Raw genomic sequence first — 16,242 nt, forward strand, 5'->3', positions numbered from 1 at the left:
TAGTACTGATCTAGAGGACGCGTGCAGAAGTTACGGAGTCTGAGCGGCTATGGAAGGAGCAGGATGATTTGCTCTAGGCCATAGAGGGGCTCCGCATGGAGCTTGACATGGCTCATTAGGAGCGCGTTGATGCCTAGCAGTGGATCAACCTCCTCGAGTGTGAGATTGAGGGGGAGAGGGACCTAAAGGTTGTGGCCAAGGGTGTATCTGCTAGGCTCGCCACAAAGGTCGATCAACGCTAGGAAGAGGTCCAGCGCCTGGAGGCTGAGGTGACCCGACAGTGCGATGAGGTGCGCAAGCTTCTGGCGGACGTGGATGGTAAGCCTCTGATTTCCCTTGTTGTCTTTCTCCCTAAAATCCATGGTAGGTCTTTTGACATGGTCAATATGTGACTTTGATAGGTCTCGACGACAAGCTTGGGGCGGAGGTGACGAAGAGCCGCGGCCTGGAGATGGAGCTCAGCGAGGTGAAGGCCTCCCTCCTAAAGGAGAGCGATGAGCATGATACCCTATGTGTTGCTATCCAGCTGGTCTATGACAACCTTGAGCTAGCCCCGAAGCAAGAGATGAGCTCGCTCATGGTCCACGCTGTCTGGATTATGGATCAGGCTCGTGAGACCACGAGGAACTCGCTTCGCTTTGGCGTTCATCGGTCATTTGCAATCGCTCGCTCTCACAAAGAGAACATCGATCTAGCGACAATGAGTCAGGGCTTCACGCCCGGTTACTCCGAGGTTGAGCTAGAGGAGATCGAGGAGACGGTGGTCCTCCTAGCATAGGATATAGCTATAAAGATCGAGGATGAAGTCATCCCCCCGAGGGGTTAGTCAGTTGGATGAGCCAGGCAGTGAACTTGTAATAAATAGACAAGTTTTTAATTTTGTTTTGGCCAAACACACTTTTGACCATTCACTTTTTTATGTATAAAAAGGTTGATGTGATCTGGCCCCTTCTGATGTTAAGGTTGTAAAGCTCGAGATGTGGGCAAAAAAAGTCTGATCAGGCTAGTAAGCAAAAACATCGTAGCCGCTGGGCATAGGTTTCTTGCGATCCAAATAGTTTTACTCAGCGTTTGTTTCCGTGACTCTTGCTTCTAGATCTTAATGTAAGGAGGGGTTAGGTGCAAAGAATGTTTCTGAGTAGATATATTCTTATTAGGCCCCGAGTGAGGCCCGATCCCTTACCGTTGCTGGGGTCGGGCGTCACTAAAGATTGAGAAAACGATAGCGAAACCGATAAGAGAAAGCGTTTTTGCATTTCAAAAATATCATTCTTAATTTTTATAAGTACGCGCATAGACTAGGGGTAAAAGCGATGTAGCTGCTCGATGTTCCAGGCATTGGTAAAGACTTTGCCATCGATGGACTTGAGCATGTAGGTGCTCGGCCAGAGCACCTCCTTGATGATGTACGGCCCCTCCCACGGTGGAGAGAGCTTGTGGTGGTTCTTGTTACTCTAGACAAGGCGGATCACCAGGTCCCCGACGTTGAAGGCCCGGCCTCGCACATGGTGTCGTCCGCTGCCATCCTTCCCCTCGGTGTCATCCACCGCTGGCTCAGGCTTCTTCCTTTGGTCCCCCTTTTTGGAGCCACCGGACAGGAAATGCTTCATGAGGGAGCAGTCCCTGTACAGGTGCTTGACGCGGAAGGCATTGTTTGGGCATGGCCCCAGTAGCTTCTCGAAGTGGTTAGGAGCACCCTCGCCGAGCGCTCGACTGCCTTTCTGCTCGGCAGCGGCCACGAGCGAGCCCCGTGTTGCTACTTGTTCTTCTTCTTGTTTAGGTGGATGGAGGTGCCCTTGCTGGTGTCCTTGTCCTGTTGTGCTTTGCCCTTGGAGTGGTCAAAAATCACTCTGATCGCCTCCTCGCCTGAGGTGTGGCTGGTCACGATGTCGAGGACCTCCTTGGTGGTCCAAGGGCCCTTATGTCCCAGCTTGTGGACCAGGCACTCGCAAGAGGTCTCGAATAGGAAGGCTCTGATGACATCAGCATTGGCGACATCGTGCAACTCGTTGCATTGCTTGGTGGTCTGAGGGCCCTTGCGTCCTAGCTTGTGGACTAGGCACTCGCAAGAGGTCCTAGACAAGAAGGCTCTGATGACATCAGCATCGGTGACATCATGCAACTCGTTGCATTGCCTGGAGAAGCATCAGATGTACTAGCGGAGAGTTCCTCAGACTTCTGTCGACAATTCTTCAAATCATAGGGTTTCCTTGGGCGCGCGTAGGTGCCCTAGAAATTTCCCACAAAGATCTCCTTCAAGTCTGCCCAGTTTTGAATCCAGTTGGGCAGAAGGTGCTCCAGCCATGTTCGTGTCGAATCAGCTAGGAACAAAGGGAGGTTGTGGATAATGAAGGAATCACTATCTGCACTGCCGGCTTGATAAGCAAGCCGGTAATCCTAGAGGCACAGACCGGGGTTCATTTCCCTGGAGTACTTAAAGATGTTGATTGGTGGTCGATACCATGGTGGGAAAGCCACGTTGAGGATGTGCTGGCCAAAACCATGGGGCCCCAATACATCAGGGCTTGGGCTCTGGTCCTCGCCACTGTCGTAGCGTCTGACGCGACGAGGGTGGTAGCCCTAACCAGCCTCCTCTCTCTTGTCCCCCTATCCGCACCTATGGGTGTCTAGGGTGTTACGTGCGTCATGGTTGGGGCCAAGACGCTCATGCACAGGACCCATGGCAAGCTCCCCATCGTCGCATGGTGCCTGGTGGATGGATACATCCCAGCCATGTCGTCCCAAAGACACGCACTGACTAGCATCAAGCTCGCGTCGCAGAGACAGCGAACTTTTCGCCTACTGCATCGCCGCATGCTTGAGTAGCATGCAGATCTCACGATGGGCCTGATAGTCTTCGGGTGTCGTAGGCTCCAAGAGTCCTTGGAGCAAGGCCACTGTGGCAGCTATGTTCTGGCTTGCCTAAGCGAAGTACAGGAGGCCTCCGTCGTCCTCGATGATCCTCCGATTTACATCATGGGCGATGGCATGCGCATGGCCACCGTCTCTGCGGCACTCAATCTCGCGCTCAAGCTCCACACACTCCTGCTCCAGCTAGAGCCATGCATCCTTAATCTCCTTGTGTCATGCCCTCACCTGCTCTACCCGCAGGCGAGGTGGGGCCCCTACATCTCCCTCGACATCGTCATTGGGGTCATTCGTAGGAGTTACCCCTCCCTCGTGGATGCTTTCAACGCACCCCTCGGGGGTGCCTGCCATGAAGCATTCTCATGAGGGGTGATGGCTTCCCTTGCTGGAGTCAGAGTCATAGATCATCTATGAATCTCTCACGAGAAGGTCATGGAAAGATTCTGTGACATAGTCCTTCATACCCATGAATTCATCGTCCGTGGGGACGGGTGCACTCGCTACGCCACGAGGTGACCAATGGTCCTTGCGGTGTTGCGCAGACTGAACGGGAACGCTGTCGGGGCGCTCCAGATGAGGTATTCTGGGGAGAGCGGTTCCCCTCCGGCAAGCTACATCATGACATTGGTGAACGACAAGGTGATGCAGCTCAGGTCCTCCCAGGATGGTCAGGGTCCTAGGAAGGCGTCGAGCTAGCGCTCTAGCCTCCCATAATCGAAGCCGAGGAGCTAGTCGCTCCTAGGGCATAGTCCTCTAGGGCATGCAGCCGTAGCTCCTCGAGGCCTTGACGGTTGCGTCGAGGCCGATGGAGCGAAGAGTTGGACGGGGGTGGGAGCCTGTGCTAGCTCTCCCTCTATAGTGACAAAGAAATCTAGGCTCTTGAAGTGCACGTGCATGCCTAGGACCCAACTCACATCGTGGCTAGCCATTCATGGCCTATTGTGGACGACGAGATGCACAAAAGGCCCCTACCTGACGTGCCAACTATCAGTGTTTTAAACCGCCGAGTAGTAAATTTGTGTTTGTGCCTCTGGCCCGGATGGTGTGCTCGAAGGATACAAGGGTTTATACTGGTTCTAGCGGAATGTCCCTACGTCCAGTTTGACGTTGCTCATGTTACTGGCACTTGTTTGTAGTAAGGGTTACAAACGGGCGAGAGAGGGAGAACGTCCCAAGTCTCTGATGGAAGGATCGAATGGAGTTGAGTCTAGTTGAACTCAGTTCTTTTCAGTGTTGAGCCATTGAGTCCTTGAGCCCTTTTTCCCCTTTTTCCCTTCATGGGGCGACCTGCTTCCCTTTTATAGATGAAGGGACCAGCGCATGTTACATGAGAGAAAGAGGGAGAGTAGAAAAGCGAGAGAGAAGAAGGCCTCTGGAGTCATAGTGTCCTTCATCTCCTTCATGCGGGTCTCGCCGGTCCCGTGGGTGATGATGGGGATGGCTCTACGTCGCGACCCTGTTCGCCACTAGCACCACACGCAGGCATCGTCAGCCGGTCGTGGCACCCCATTCTGTCCCAACGGGTAGCATGGTCAACAGGTATCTCTGACAAAAGTCGTGCGGGGATTAGGTAGCATAGCGCCTACAAGCCCAACACTATTGGCGATGTGAGTCCTCAGGTATGTCCCATCGTGGCCATGGGTCACGTCAAGACATGCCCACTCTTTTTCTGATGTAAGAAGTTTGACCCTGGGTTCGTACTCTTAGACCCGTAGTGGTTGGAGGTGGTACGGACCCCCGTCGGGCGAGGCGGAATCCCCCTTCGAGGGGTTTGGCGAGGTGAGGTCTGTGCCCTAGAGGTCGAGCGAGATGGAGCCCACTCCCTCGGGGTAGGGCGTGATGGAGTCTGCGTCCTCAGGGTCGAGCGACACGGAGCCCATGCCCTCGGAGTTGGGCGAGGCGGAGCCCACGCCCGAGGGGTCTGGCGAGACAAAGCCCGTGCCCTCGGGATCGGGCGACACGGAGCCCGTATCTTCAGGGTCCGACAAGACGGAGCTCGTGCCCTCGGGGTCGGGCGAGACCAAAATACGTTCTTGACCATCCGGGTGAGTTAATGTTGAAGTTTATGCATTTATCATGAAGATAAATATCTATTCATAAATAATAGAATATCTTAAAGAATACATGAGCAAGAAGGTTAGATGTTGTGCTATTTTTCCCTATGTGAGTTTTTACTTGAAGGTTTCTCACATAAGGTTTTTAATGAGACAACATGTGCAATGCAATTAACGAATGCGATGTACTCTTTTCTTCAAAAACTGTTTTTTCCAGTGGGTTTTCGGATTGAGTTTTTACGAGGCATGTGCATATTGTGGTAATCACCTAAGGGGAAGTGTTGTAAAACATACGGGCCCTATCCTACAAGGAAAGGAGGAGGAATCATAATCCTAGTCTGTTTGTACGTGGGCTCTTACCAAAACTCTTAGACCTTGGCAGGACTATATATACATGGGAGCTCTATATTGTAATTATCAATATTTAGAGTAATAAAGAATAGTTTTCCTATCTTATGTCTATTTGTTCTCTACTTTTTATCTACTGTGTTGATCATAAGAGACGGAGAGAGAAAGGTCCTAACCGCTGGCAACATGTTTTATAACAATGATTTTCGAAGCATTGAGTATTAGGTCTCAAGATTAGTAAGTCATCACAGCTGCATCGCCTCCTACCATTAAGGCTCTGTTGGGCTTACCCCATATTCAGCTTATTCGACTTCTTTTTTCAGTCGAAGCAGTGTTTTTCTCTCACGATAATTCAGTCAGAACAGTGTTTTCAGTCAAATTTCAGACCAGCGAACGGGGTCTAAATGAATAGCATTGTTTACTCCTTGAATAAATCTAGGAGAGTACGGGTGCCCATGCTAAACCTTGGACTTCATCCAGAAGACGTTTCATCACCAAAAATCTAATCAATCGAGGTTTACCCTCACATTACAATTTAAGCTAACAAATTAACCAAGATGTATGAGTTATGGATACCTTTTCGCTCACAAGAAATTTGGAAAGCGGGTTAAAATATTAAGAGTACAACAAAGACCAACCACATAGTTCGTAGCTAGTTGGGTACTTGAGCAGCAGCAGACTCGTTGGAAACATAATAATAGCCAGCTAGCGTCCAGCGAGGTGTCTGTTAGCTGGTGCGGCCCGCGGCCCTGAGGAATGAGCCGCTCTTGGTGATCTCGCGCAGCGGCTTGTCGGTGAAGCGGACCAGGTTGTAGGCCCACGCGCCCGTCACCGTCCCGCACACCGGCCCAACCATGTACACCCAGATGCTACTACTGTACCGGCCTGACATGATCGCCGGGCCCAGGTCCGCGCCGGGTTCATCGATGCCCCTGTGATGGGCCTGTGGGCCAAATTAAAAAAAATACTCAGCTTCAGTTTTGAGAATTTCGATTATGGACGAGTTTGGAGGCAGTCTTGATCGCGGCTGCGTGCGTACCCGGCGACGAGCACGTTGAGCAGGACGGTGGCGCCAACGGCAAGCCCAGCGAGTTCACCGATCTGCGTCAGCTGCTTCACAGTTCACACCCACCCTGCCCAGCGAGCTTGCCTAGCTAGACGATCGAATGCATGGAACAGATCGGTGACGATTAATTCTCGGTTACCGCTCTGTTGTCGGTAGCGACGCCGGAGACGACGAACATGAGGAAGAAAGAGATGACGAACTCGAGCACCACCGCCTGCGCGTCGGTCCCCGACGGCGCCGTCCCGAAGAAGTGGTCGTGCGCCGTGGCGCCGCCGAACACCACGCGCAGCGTCAGGCTGGCCAGCGTGGACCCCAGCACCTGGGCCACCGCGTACGACGGGACCTGCATTATGCATGCGTGCACACAGACGCAGAGCATAAGGACGCCGGATTTGTTTGTTCCAGTTTGAAACTGGTGCAATGGCTCCTTCCATTCAGAACCGCGATCGATAAGGACTCCCCTCTGACTGTGACTGACCTGCTTCCAGGGGAAACGTCCACACGTGGCGAAGGCGACGGTGACGGCGGGGTTGAAGTGCGCGCCGGAGATGTGGCCGACGGAGTAGACCAGCACCATGACGACCAGGCCCCACACGGCGCAGATGCCAGGGAACGTCACCGTGCCGTTGGTGCTCAGGTTCACCACCACGGAGCCGCAGCCCGCGAAGATAATGAAGTAGGTCCCCAGCACCTCCGCGAAAATCTGCTTTAATTTCATCAATTCATTCATTCGTTCATTATTCCACGTACGCGTCCATGCAGTGCAGTGCGGGTTAATTTGCATCAATCAGAGTATCAAACAACAGCGAATGCATGACATTACTGATGGAGTGATGGTACTGAACACTGAAAGCAGTAATCTTTGCATTGGCCTAGTACATTCCAGCACGTATGTTCGACTGTACAGTTACGAGCATCACGAGCAAGAGCAATGGTTAAGACCTCGTGGCAGCTAGTCGAATGAATTCGTGGCCGGCCGTACCTTCTGCATGAACTGCACGGAGACCATGTCGTCGTTGCATCTGTTGCTGCCACTGCCACTGTCAGCAGGGCTTCCATCTTCCGAGCTCTGATACCCTGCCTGCCCTTCTTCCATGGCCCCGGCGGCGCTCCCTCTACCTGATATCTCCTCCCCTACCTCGCCTGCATCCTTAGCCCTGTATAATAATTGTATTACTACTAGTAAACTAGTGCTAGTATTTAATCGGAGAATGGCGGTGCACGCCTGCGAACACGCACGAAATCTTCTCGGACTGACCACCAACTCTCTGTCTGCCTGTATCGTGTGCCCAAAAAGATACCAACCGAACTAACAGGGGATATACACAAATTGTTTACCGGAGCAGGATTCGCGCAGTGTACTACCGTTTTTCTCAGCTAACTGAGCTCATCGCAAGGCCAAACATCAATTCAGCCTGAAGGTTTCGGTCCATGTTTAAATCTAGGGCGTAAAGTTTTAGATGTAGGACGTAAAGTTTTAGGGTGTTACATTGTCTGTTATACAGAGGTGTCGTATAGAGTGTCACTAGCGGGTGTTCGGTTTACCTTATAATCCGCACTAGTTAGCTTGTTTTTCAGCCAGAATAGTGCTTTTCTCTCACAACAATTCAGATAGAACAGTATTTTTAGACAATTCAACCAAGTTTCAGCAAGTCGAACGGGGCCACTAGCCTAGCCTCTTCAGATCACTGACAGATCCCTTCTGATTCTGATATGTCGTCACTGGAATAACGTGTTGTGCTTTGGCCATCTTTAGGAGGTGTTTGGATCCAGTGACTAAAATTTAGGATGTGTCCCGTGAGGGTGTTCCATGAGGTGTTCAGATACTAATAAAAAAACAAATTACAGAATTCATCGGTACTTCACGAGACGAATTTATTAAGCCTAGTTAATCCGTCGTTAGCACATGTTACTGTAGCACCACATTGTCAAATCATGGATAAATTAGGCTTAAAAGATTCGTCTCGCAAATTAGTCGTAAACTGTACAATTAGTTTTATAATTAGTCTATATTTAATACTTTATACATGTGTCCAACATACGAAGGAACAACGACTAAAGTTTAGAGGTGGAAACCAAACACACTCTAACTAACGTGCAAGGGTACGGGATCCCCTGAGATGCTCGTAGTGCACCGCAAGTCTGGACCAGAATCTTTTCTTTTCAATAACAAAAAAAAAGAAGGGTTTAGGCCAGCATCACCACGCGTGCACGTCGCTCTCACCTGTCTAACCAAGAGCAAGCAGGCTTGCTCACTCGCACACGGCCGGCTGAATACCCGCGCAAGTTTGGCAACCAACTCTCCTTCTCTGTGTGCCTCCGGACCAGCGGTTGGTGACCAGGGCAGCTAGAGCTACTAGCTATCACGACGTGCATTTGATCGGGTCAAACAATCACAGCAAATCCGTGGTGTGGTGCGGTGTGGTGTGTGACAGCGCGTGATCCGATCGTTTACCTTTACCAGCAGCAGCTGATCCCGCGACAGGCCACCACTTGGTCCTCGAGACGGCAACGGCAGCGACCGAGCGTGTGTGGTGGACTGGTGGTGGCCTTGAACGCGTCGTCCCTCGTCCGGTCCGGCCGCACGAGAGCAGCAAGTCCGGAGAAACGGGGATGGCGTCAGGACAGGGGGCGATTGCCGACCGCGGGGAGAGCCGCCATCACACAGTCGCTGACCCGGTACCATCGGTTCAGTTACTTCAGGCAGCGACGGGCCGACGGCGAACCCCCGCACCGCACCAGCGGGAATAGTCAGGCAGGCAGGAGAGGGGGCAGACCGGGCACCCCCTGTGAGTCACCGCCCCGGCGCCGGACGACAGGCGGCAGCGCCCAGCGTCCTGGTCTGGCAACCACGCTGCACGCGGCGCCGTCTGTCGCGATCTCTGGGGTCGTCGTCGCGGCCCGCATCGCCAGCACCGTCGCCCGCTGACCACGGCAAGCAGAAGCAGCGCGCGGTGCCACGCGACCGGGCTCCGGTGGTCAAATAGCGAGCGTGGTGCCCGTGCGCACTGCCGACTGCGGTCAGCGCGCGTGCGTGCTCGCGTGCAACAATCGTGGCATGCAGTGGCAGAAACACAAATGCCCCCGCTGGGCTAATAAAACCTTCCCAGATCATTTCTGAATGATTTTTCTGACATTAATTTACAGTTGTCACAACAACAGCACAGGGAGCTTATGCCACAGCCAACTTGAGACCGTCAGCTAGCTGAATACGGCTCCGGGCTACATTTTGAGTTAATTTTGCCCGAACCTATCAAGTCTTTCACCTCTACTGCTCTCACCAAGCATAAATAACACCACAATTATCATCACAAGTGAATCTCTCCCGGAGCCACATGATCGGCCCCCATCAGGAACTAAACAATAACAAGAATACTAAAAACAACAGCAGCAATTCCTCGAGTTAGCGGTGTTAAGCATCAGCATCAGCGCCCGCCACCTGCCCTAGAGCTTCAGCGTAAGCTCCAGGTCGTCTGACCCCGAGTCCTCATGGATCCGCTCGCCTTCCCATGCCCTGACCAACCCAGCAGCCTGCTGAGCGCCGTTCGTGCTGCTCCCGAACGCAAACTCGTCGGAGACCACATCCATCATGTGAACGTCTGAGTGCCGGGGCATGCCCGGGATAGCAGGGGAGCAAGTGCCGCTCTGCCCTGGCGTGCACATCCTCGACGACAAATTGCCGACCGGGATAGACTCTTTGAAGACGCTGAACGGATTGGTGGACACGAGGCTGAAGGTTGGGGAATTTGGGCTGGTCGATGAGATTTGGATGCCGGCAAGCCATGCCGGGTCAGGAGCAATGGACCGCCCGGGGCTGGGCGGGGTGGAGTTCACTATTGTGGGGCTGTTTGCACCGTGCCATGGAGGCTGGACGGTTGCTTCATCCCAGTCTGTCTTCATCCGAGGTGTCCGGGCAGACGGTGAGCTTAGAGGAGGGGTTACTGGAGCACTGATTGAGCCACCGTGGATCAACAGTGGTGGGAGAAGCGGGTGTTTCTTTGATGGAGTACCGTTGGAGAATGTCTTAAGCCATGGTAGGATTGGATGGCCGTCGATACCACCATTGACCATTTCGTTGGGAGGAAGGAAGGGGGAAGATGCGCCACTAGGGAATGACGAGGAAGTAGGGCTTGCGTTGTATGATGCTCGTGGGCTGACTTGGTATGAGGAACATGGGCTTGGTGACACAGAGCAACCGATATGATCCATGCGTTCCATGGGCTTGCTTCCCTGTGGGAGAAAAGGAAGACATGATTAGTTGTAATGTCAGTAAAACCATTCGATTAACTAATAACAGAACCAATCTCCTAGAACTACTAGCAGAAATCGATGAATCTGTTATCAACACCTATGTCCATTGCGTGATATGGGAACCAAAAAGCTCTTAATCTGTAAGTCAGAACAACATCAGCCTGTTCGCTTGCTCGTAAACGATCGTAAATTTCCAGCCGAGAACCAGTGTTTTTCTCTCACACCAAACCAGCCAGCAGTAAATAATCCACGATACGATACGGCCTCGTGATATGATTAGTTGAGAATGGCAAATACTATCTATAATAACGTAGTACCCAAAACAGTATAGTTAACGATCACACGTGCAACAGCTTGTGCAAGGCACACCCTGCAAATCATATTTTCCAGCCTCCTTAGCTGGAAGAGCATTAGTACACGAGTGCCAAGCAAGTAAGAGATGCTCAACATTATGCCTCAGGACAGTCCACACACGACACAACCACCTAGTGAGTAGCGACATGACTTGTGAGCTAGTAATTTAAATGCTGTAACAGCAGCGCTGTAGAATCTCCGGCAAAATTTGCAGCTACGCGAAGGGGATTCTACACGAACGCGTCAATCACTCCTCCACCCACCCCACACCACCCGTGCGCGGACGAGACTGGCATCCCGTACCTTTTGCTCATCGTCCACGTGCAGCACCCACACCCACCCACCCAAAAAAAATGGAGGAGAAAAAACGAACAGCTAGCTAGCTACACACAGTTCACACCACCGTACAGCAGGCACCCAACCCACGGCGCACGCTGAGATGCGCTCCACGCCCGCTTCGGGATCGATGGAGTGGGGGGATCGACAGGGAAGGTCGCGAATCGGCGGGTGCTGTGGCTTGGGGACTGCGTGGACGACGGGGAGAGACGAGATCTGCCGGCGCGGCGAACCGGGGGGGAAAGGAGCAGCGGCGGCGGCTTTACCTTGCGGTAGGTGGTGCCGTCGGGCTCGACGACCCATCCGGCCTCGTTGCAGAGCGCCTTGAGCACCTCGTTGTTGTCGCAGTGCTTGGGCAGCTTGTACCCGCCGTGCGCGCGGAGGCCCGCGAAGATCTTGGCGGCGATCGCGCGGCGGCGGCGCTCCCGGCGCTTGTTGTTCTCGCGTTCCCTCCACGTGGGCATCCGGCCCCCCGCGCCCGCCGCGTCCAGGCCGCCCCCGCTGCCACCACTCGCCATGCGACGCCCGCGCGAGCCGCGCTCGGCTCGGCTCTGCTCACGGAGGGAGGAGGCGACTGGAGACCGGCCGGACTGGGGTCGCCGCTCGCGCTCGTCTGGGTGCGGAGGAGGTAGGGAGCTAGCGAGCGAGGAAAGGGAGGGAGGGGGGGAGAAGCGTGGGGCGACAAGAGATCACACGGAAAAAGCGGCACGCCGCGCGAGGCGAGCGAGGGAGACGGGGGTGGGTGGGTGGGACTGGGGGTGAGGGGAGCAGTGGCGTGAGCCTTGAAAGGCTCTCCGGTCCGGCCCGTGGAGAGGCAGACGATAACGCCCCTCGACGTCCGGCATATCTCCGCGCATACCACTGCCAGTGCCAGCGCGCGTGGCCGTGCGGTGGCGCGGTCGGCGTGCGCATGAAGCGATGCCCGCGGCGGGGTCCGGGGGCAGAATGGGGAAACGGCCCTACCAGTAGCAGACAGCGGCAGGCCACGAAGCGTGTCTCGGTCCACGTCGAGCGGCGCTGCACGTGGGCGCCAGTGGGATGCGGGGCCCACATGGCGGCCGGAGGGGGCCGCACGGCGTGGGGGAGTAGTACGACTGAGCTGCGCTGGCCCACCGCGGGGAGAGAGGGGAAGGACGAAGGAGGGGGACACGTTAGCGGGCCCACCGTTCGCTTTTACGGATCACGTTTTTTCGTCTCTTTTTCTTTGCCATCTCTCTCTCTCATCAGTCACCCAGCGTCCTATTTTTCTCCAAGAAATATAATAATCTCGTCTCGGCGTGCGGGGAGGCGCCAGGGCCGTCCCTGTGGGAGTGCGGCCGGTGCGACCGAACAGGGCCTCTGTTTTACAAGGGGCCTCAATTTTTCAGTGATGCAGCCGAGTTCCACAATTCGTTGGCCTAAATCTTTGTTTTCTCTCTCTAATTCCCTGGTGCATTGAGCCATTGACAAGGCCGGATTCCCTTCGCCATTATTTGTCTTCGTTGCGCATCTCCCAATAAATCATCAATAGCAGAACTAGTGAATTGGCCTATTTTGTTGTTAGATGTGTATGTTTATCGGCATTTGAGTATTGTTTAAATCTTTCATTTTTTCATACCTGTGCATCAATTGGTTTCCAAAATCTAGGTCATGTCTTCTATAAATCAGTCTAAACAGATATAATTATGGTTACTAAAGTTGTTTTGGACGAGTGACATGTTGAAAAAAAATTATTATGAGTCTATCATCGAAAATTACATTTCAAGAAACACGAAAAGAATAACATTGTTCAAGTAAAGCTTATGCAATTAAGATTAAATAGGTATGATTATTAATGTATCATGTTGCTATGTACTTCCTCCATCCCAAATTGTAAGTCGTTTGACTTTTTTGACACTAAGTTTGACCACTCGTCTTATTCAAAAATTTGTTCAAAATATCATTTCTTTTGTCGTGGCTTGCTTTATTAATAAAAGTTCTTCAAGAATGACTTAAATTTGACTATGTTTGCACAAATTTTTTGAATAAGACGAGTGGTCAAATTTGGGGTCAAAAAAGTCAAACGACTTACAATTTGGAATGGAGGAAGTACTATATTATAACATATATATTATTTTATTATTCTATTTGCTAATTTAATAGGCCTCGCTTCAGAAGTTCGTACAGGGCCTCGGTTTATGTCGGGACGGCCCTGGAGGCGCGGGCAGGGCGGCAGGCCTGAACAGCAAAGCAGGCGCGCGGGGCTGGACGGAGCGCGAGGACGAGGCCCCTCTGGCGGTCGACACGTGGGTGGGCGGGCGGGTCCCGACGAGCAGCGACGGCAGAGGGCGTCTGGGGCGTGTGGGAACGGGGGGCTACCAGGGTCTCGCGTCTAGAACGGCTTGTGCGGCGCGGGACGCGATTTCTTCGACGCGCATCCAACATGGAATGTCATAAAGGTCAGTCGTGGTGGTATTTTTATAATAATCCCAATAGATCGAAAACAAAATCTGAAATCTCTGAGCTTGACTCCGGCAGTCAGTGCGTGATTGGTTGTTTCGGTGAGGTGGAGCCGAGACAAGACAGAGAGTCGGTACAGGATGGTGAGATGCATGTTTAAATCGTACATTCAGTCGTGTTTGGTTGTCTTTGTTGTTGGTTCAGTATGAGATGAGATCTTGTTTGGTTGTATAAATGGATGAGAGTTTTTAGTGTATGACATTTGGGTCCCTACGCCATGCCTGAATCAAGCCATCCTGTATGGAGAAGGAAGTGGAAATTGAGAAGACGAAGTCGTGCGGGATCGAGGAGGGCAGATGAATAAAAGAATACAGGCGAAAGGTACGAGGAAAATAACCAAACACGCTGCATGAATAAAGTCAGACATCAAAACGGTACCGGAACCGTCCGATTCAGCCTACCTATCACGCTCGGACGAACGTGTGCCTTTAGCAAAGTGCACCTAATGCAACATGTAAAAAAAAGTGTTTGCTGCTAAAAAAATATCAATAATACTACTTATTTTTTTGAACTAGCAGTACTGTCTTGCACCCGGCGGTGCTGCTAGAGTGGTCTTGGTACGCCCAGTTTATTGCTGCGGTGGGGGTTTTCTGATGAGGGGCCGACGGGCGACGGGGCCCTAGTACGCACGCACGCCCACTGTGCCCCTGTCGCGGAACAGCGCGGCGCTGCTGTGTAATCTCGTCAGCGTGGGCGGGACCCACTCGGCCACTCGCGCTACGCTGGGGTCAGGGTGGGTGGGTGACGACTGACGCCACGCCAGGAGGGGACAAACGCGATTACGGGCGTGCGGAGCCGGGGCCGGGGCCGGGGCCCGGGGGACTGGGACACTGGGGTCGCAGCGCAGGCGCAGCGGCAGCATGCACGTGAGCGGCGGGGGCCGTCCCCGTCCCATCGGTTCCGGTTCCGCTCAGGCTGGCGCATGGAGCCAGGCGGTCGCCGCGGCGGCAGAGCACTGCTGCCTGCCTGCCAACGTGCTGCGTGTGCTGCTACCACGTGATCACGGAAACTTGAGGGCCCCACGTCGTCCTCGGGCTCGTCCTCATCCTCTGCGTCTCGCCCTGCCTGTGGCCTGTCCTACCAATGACTTGTTTAGATTGGGTTATGAATCAGTATTTGACACTGTAGTATTTTCGTTTGTATTTGATAATTATTGTCCAATTATGGTCTAACTAGGTTCAAAAGATTCGTCTCGTAATTTATAATCAAACTGTGTAATTAGTTATTTTTTTTATTTATATTTAATACTTCATGTATATGTCAAAGATTTGATGTGATGGAGAGAGGGTGAAAAAACTTGCAACCTAAACAAGGCGTAAGACTGCTGGGAGCTCAGAGCTGAGACCCCAGAGAGAGTGCCAGTGCTGCCACTGGCCGGCCATTGTTGTGGAATCATGTGACGCCGTATTTGTGTCACGCCGGTCATGTCACTGGCGTCCCCCGCCAGCGCCGTGGCGCAGGCGCTACTGCGCGGCCTGCGGCTCTCGACCAGAGTCCACCACAGTGACTGCGCAGCGCACTGACGGGCAGGGCTGGTGCAGCCACTGCATGCCACCGTAGCACAAGAGCCAGAGCCCAGAGCACTGCACGTACGGCGCCAGCTCCGGGAACGGACCTCCGGGATCGATCTGTCAGTCAGTCATGTTACGGGCCACGGAATGGAACCCCCGTACCACTACCGGTATGAGTTCTGTCAGTCAGTCAGTCGCCGGTCAGTGATACCCCGTTACGTCGCCCTCATCACCTGGGGATAGAAACTGACCAGTCTGAAAACGACTCATCCAGCATCCACGCCAAGCAAGCACACCAGTGTGGTGTCGTGCACTCTTCTTTCTTCAGGTTGAATCAGCCAGGCCAAGCATGAATTCGATACTAGTGTGGAAAGCATCCACGCGGGGAGAAGAATAAATAAAGAGGGTAGAAAAGGTTCAAAGTGACGGTGCATTAGCCTGGGTAAGGGCGTCAAACTTTCTATTGTTTCGTTTGAGGTCTGGTTTAAGGCCCGTTTAGATAAAAAAATTTGGGGTTTGGGGTACTGTAGCACTTTCGTTTGTATTTTGCAATTAATGTTTAATTATGGACTAATTATGTTCGAAAGTTTCGTCTCGCGATTTCTCACCCAACTGTGCAATTAGTTTTTTTTTCGTCTACATTTAGTACTCCATGCATATGCCGCAAGATTCGATGTGACAGGTACTGCGCAAAAATTTTTGGATTTTGGGTGGAACTAAACAGGCCCTTAGTTCCCAAAAATTTTCAACCCAAACTATCCCATCGAATCTTGCGGCACGCATGGAGTATTAAATATAGACGAAAAAAAAACTAATTGCACAGTTTGGTTGGAAATCGCGAGACGAATGTTTTAAGACTAATTCGTCCATGATTAGCCATAAGTGCTACAGTAGCTAGCATGCGCTAATGATGGGTTAATTGGGCTTAATAAATTTGTCTCGCAGTTTCCAGACGAGCTATGTAATTAGTTTTTTT

At 52.6% G+C, this 16,242-nt stretch overlaps 1 protein-coding gene and 1 pseudogene across 1 annotated transcript; both read right to left on the reverse strand.

Annotated features, from left to right (window-relative positions):
• Positions 1-5,677: 5,677 nt before the first annotated feature.
• LOC136460118 (aquaporin NIP1-3-like) lies at positions 5,678-9,243 on the reverse strand (annotated as a pseudogene).
• Positions 9,244-9,450: 207 nt separating this feature from the next.
• LOC136457434 (protein BZR1 homolog 2-like) lies at positions 9,451-11,979 on the reverse strand. The gene is made up of 2 exons (XM_066457460.1): positions 11,544-11,979; positions 9,451-10,566 (listed from the first exon to the last, which is right to left on the reverse strand). The coding sequence occupies exons 1-2, from the start codon at positions 11,793-11,795 to the stop codon at positions 9,781-9,783; spliced, it is 1,038 nt and encodes a 345-aa protein (XP_066313557.1). The 5' UTR covers positions 11,796-11,979; the 3' UTR covers positions 9,451-9,780.
• Between the last annotated feature and the right edge of the window lie 4,263 nt (positions 11,980-16,242).

Source organism: Miscanthus floridulus, chromosome 6 (assembly GCF_019320115.1).
Source record: "Miscanthus floridulus cultivar M001 chromosome 6, ASM1932011v1, whole genome shotgun sequence".
In the NCBI taxonomy this organism is placed as follows: domain Eukaryota; kingdom Viridiplantae; phylum Streptophyta; class Magnoliopsida; order Poales; family Poaceae; genus Miscanthus; species Miscanthus floridulus.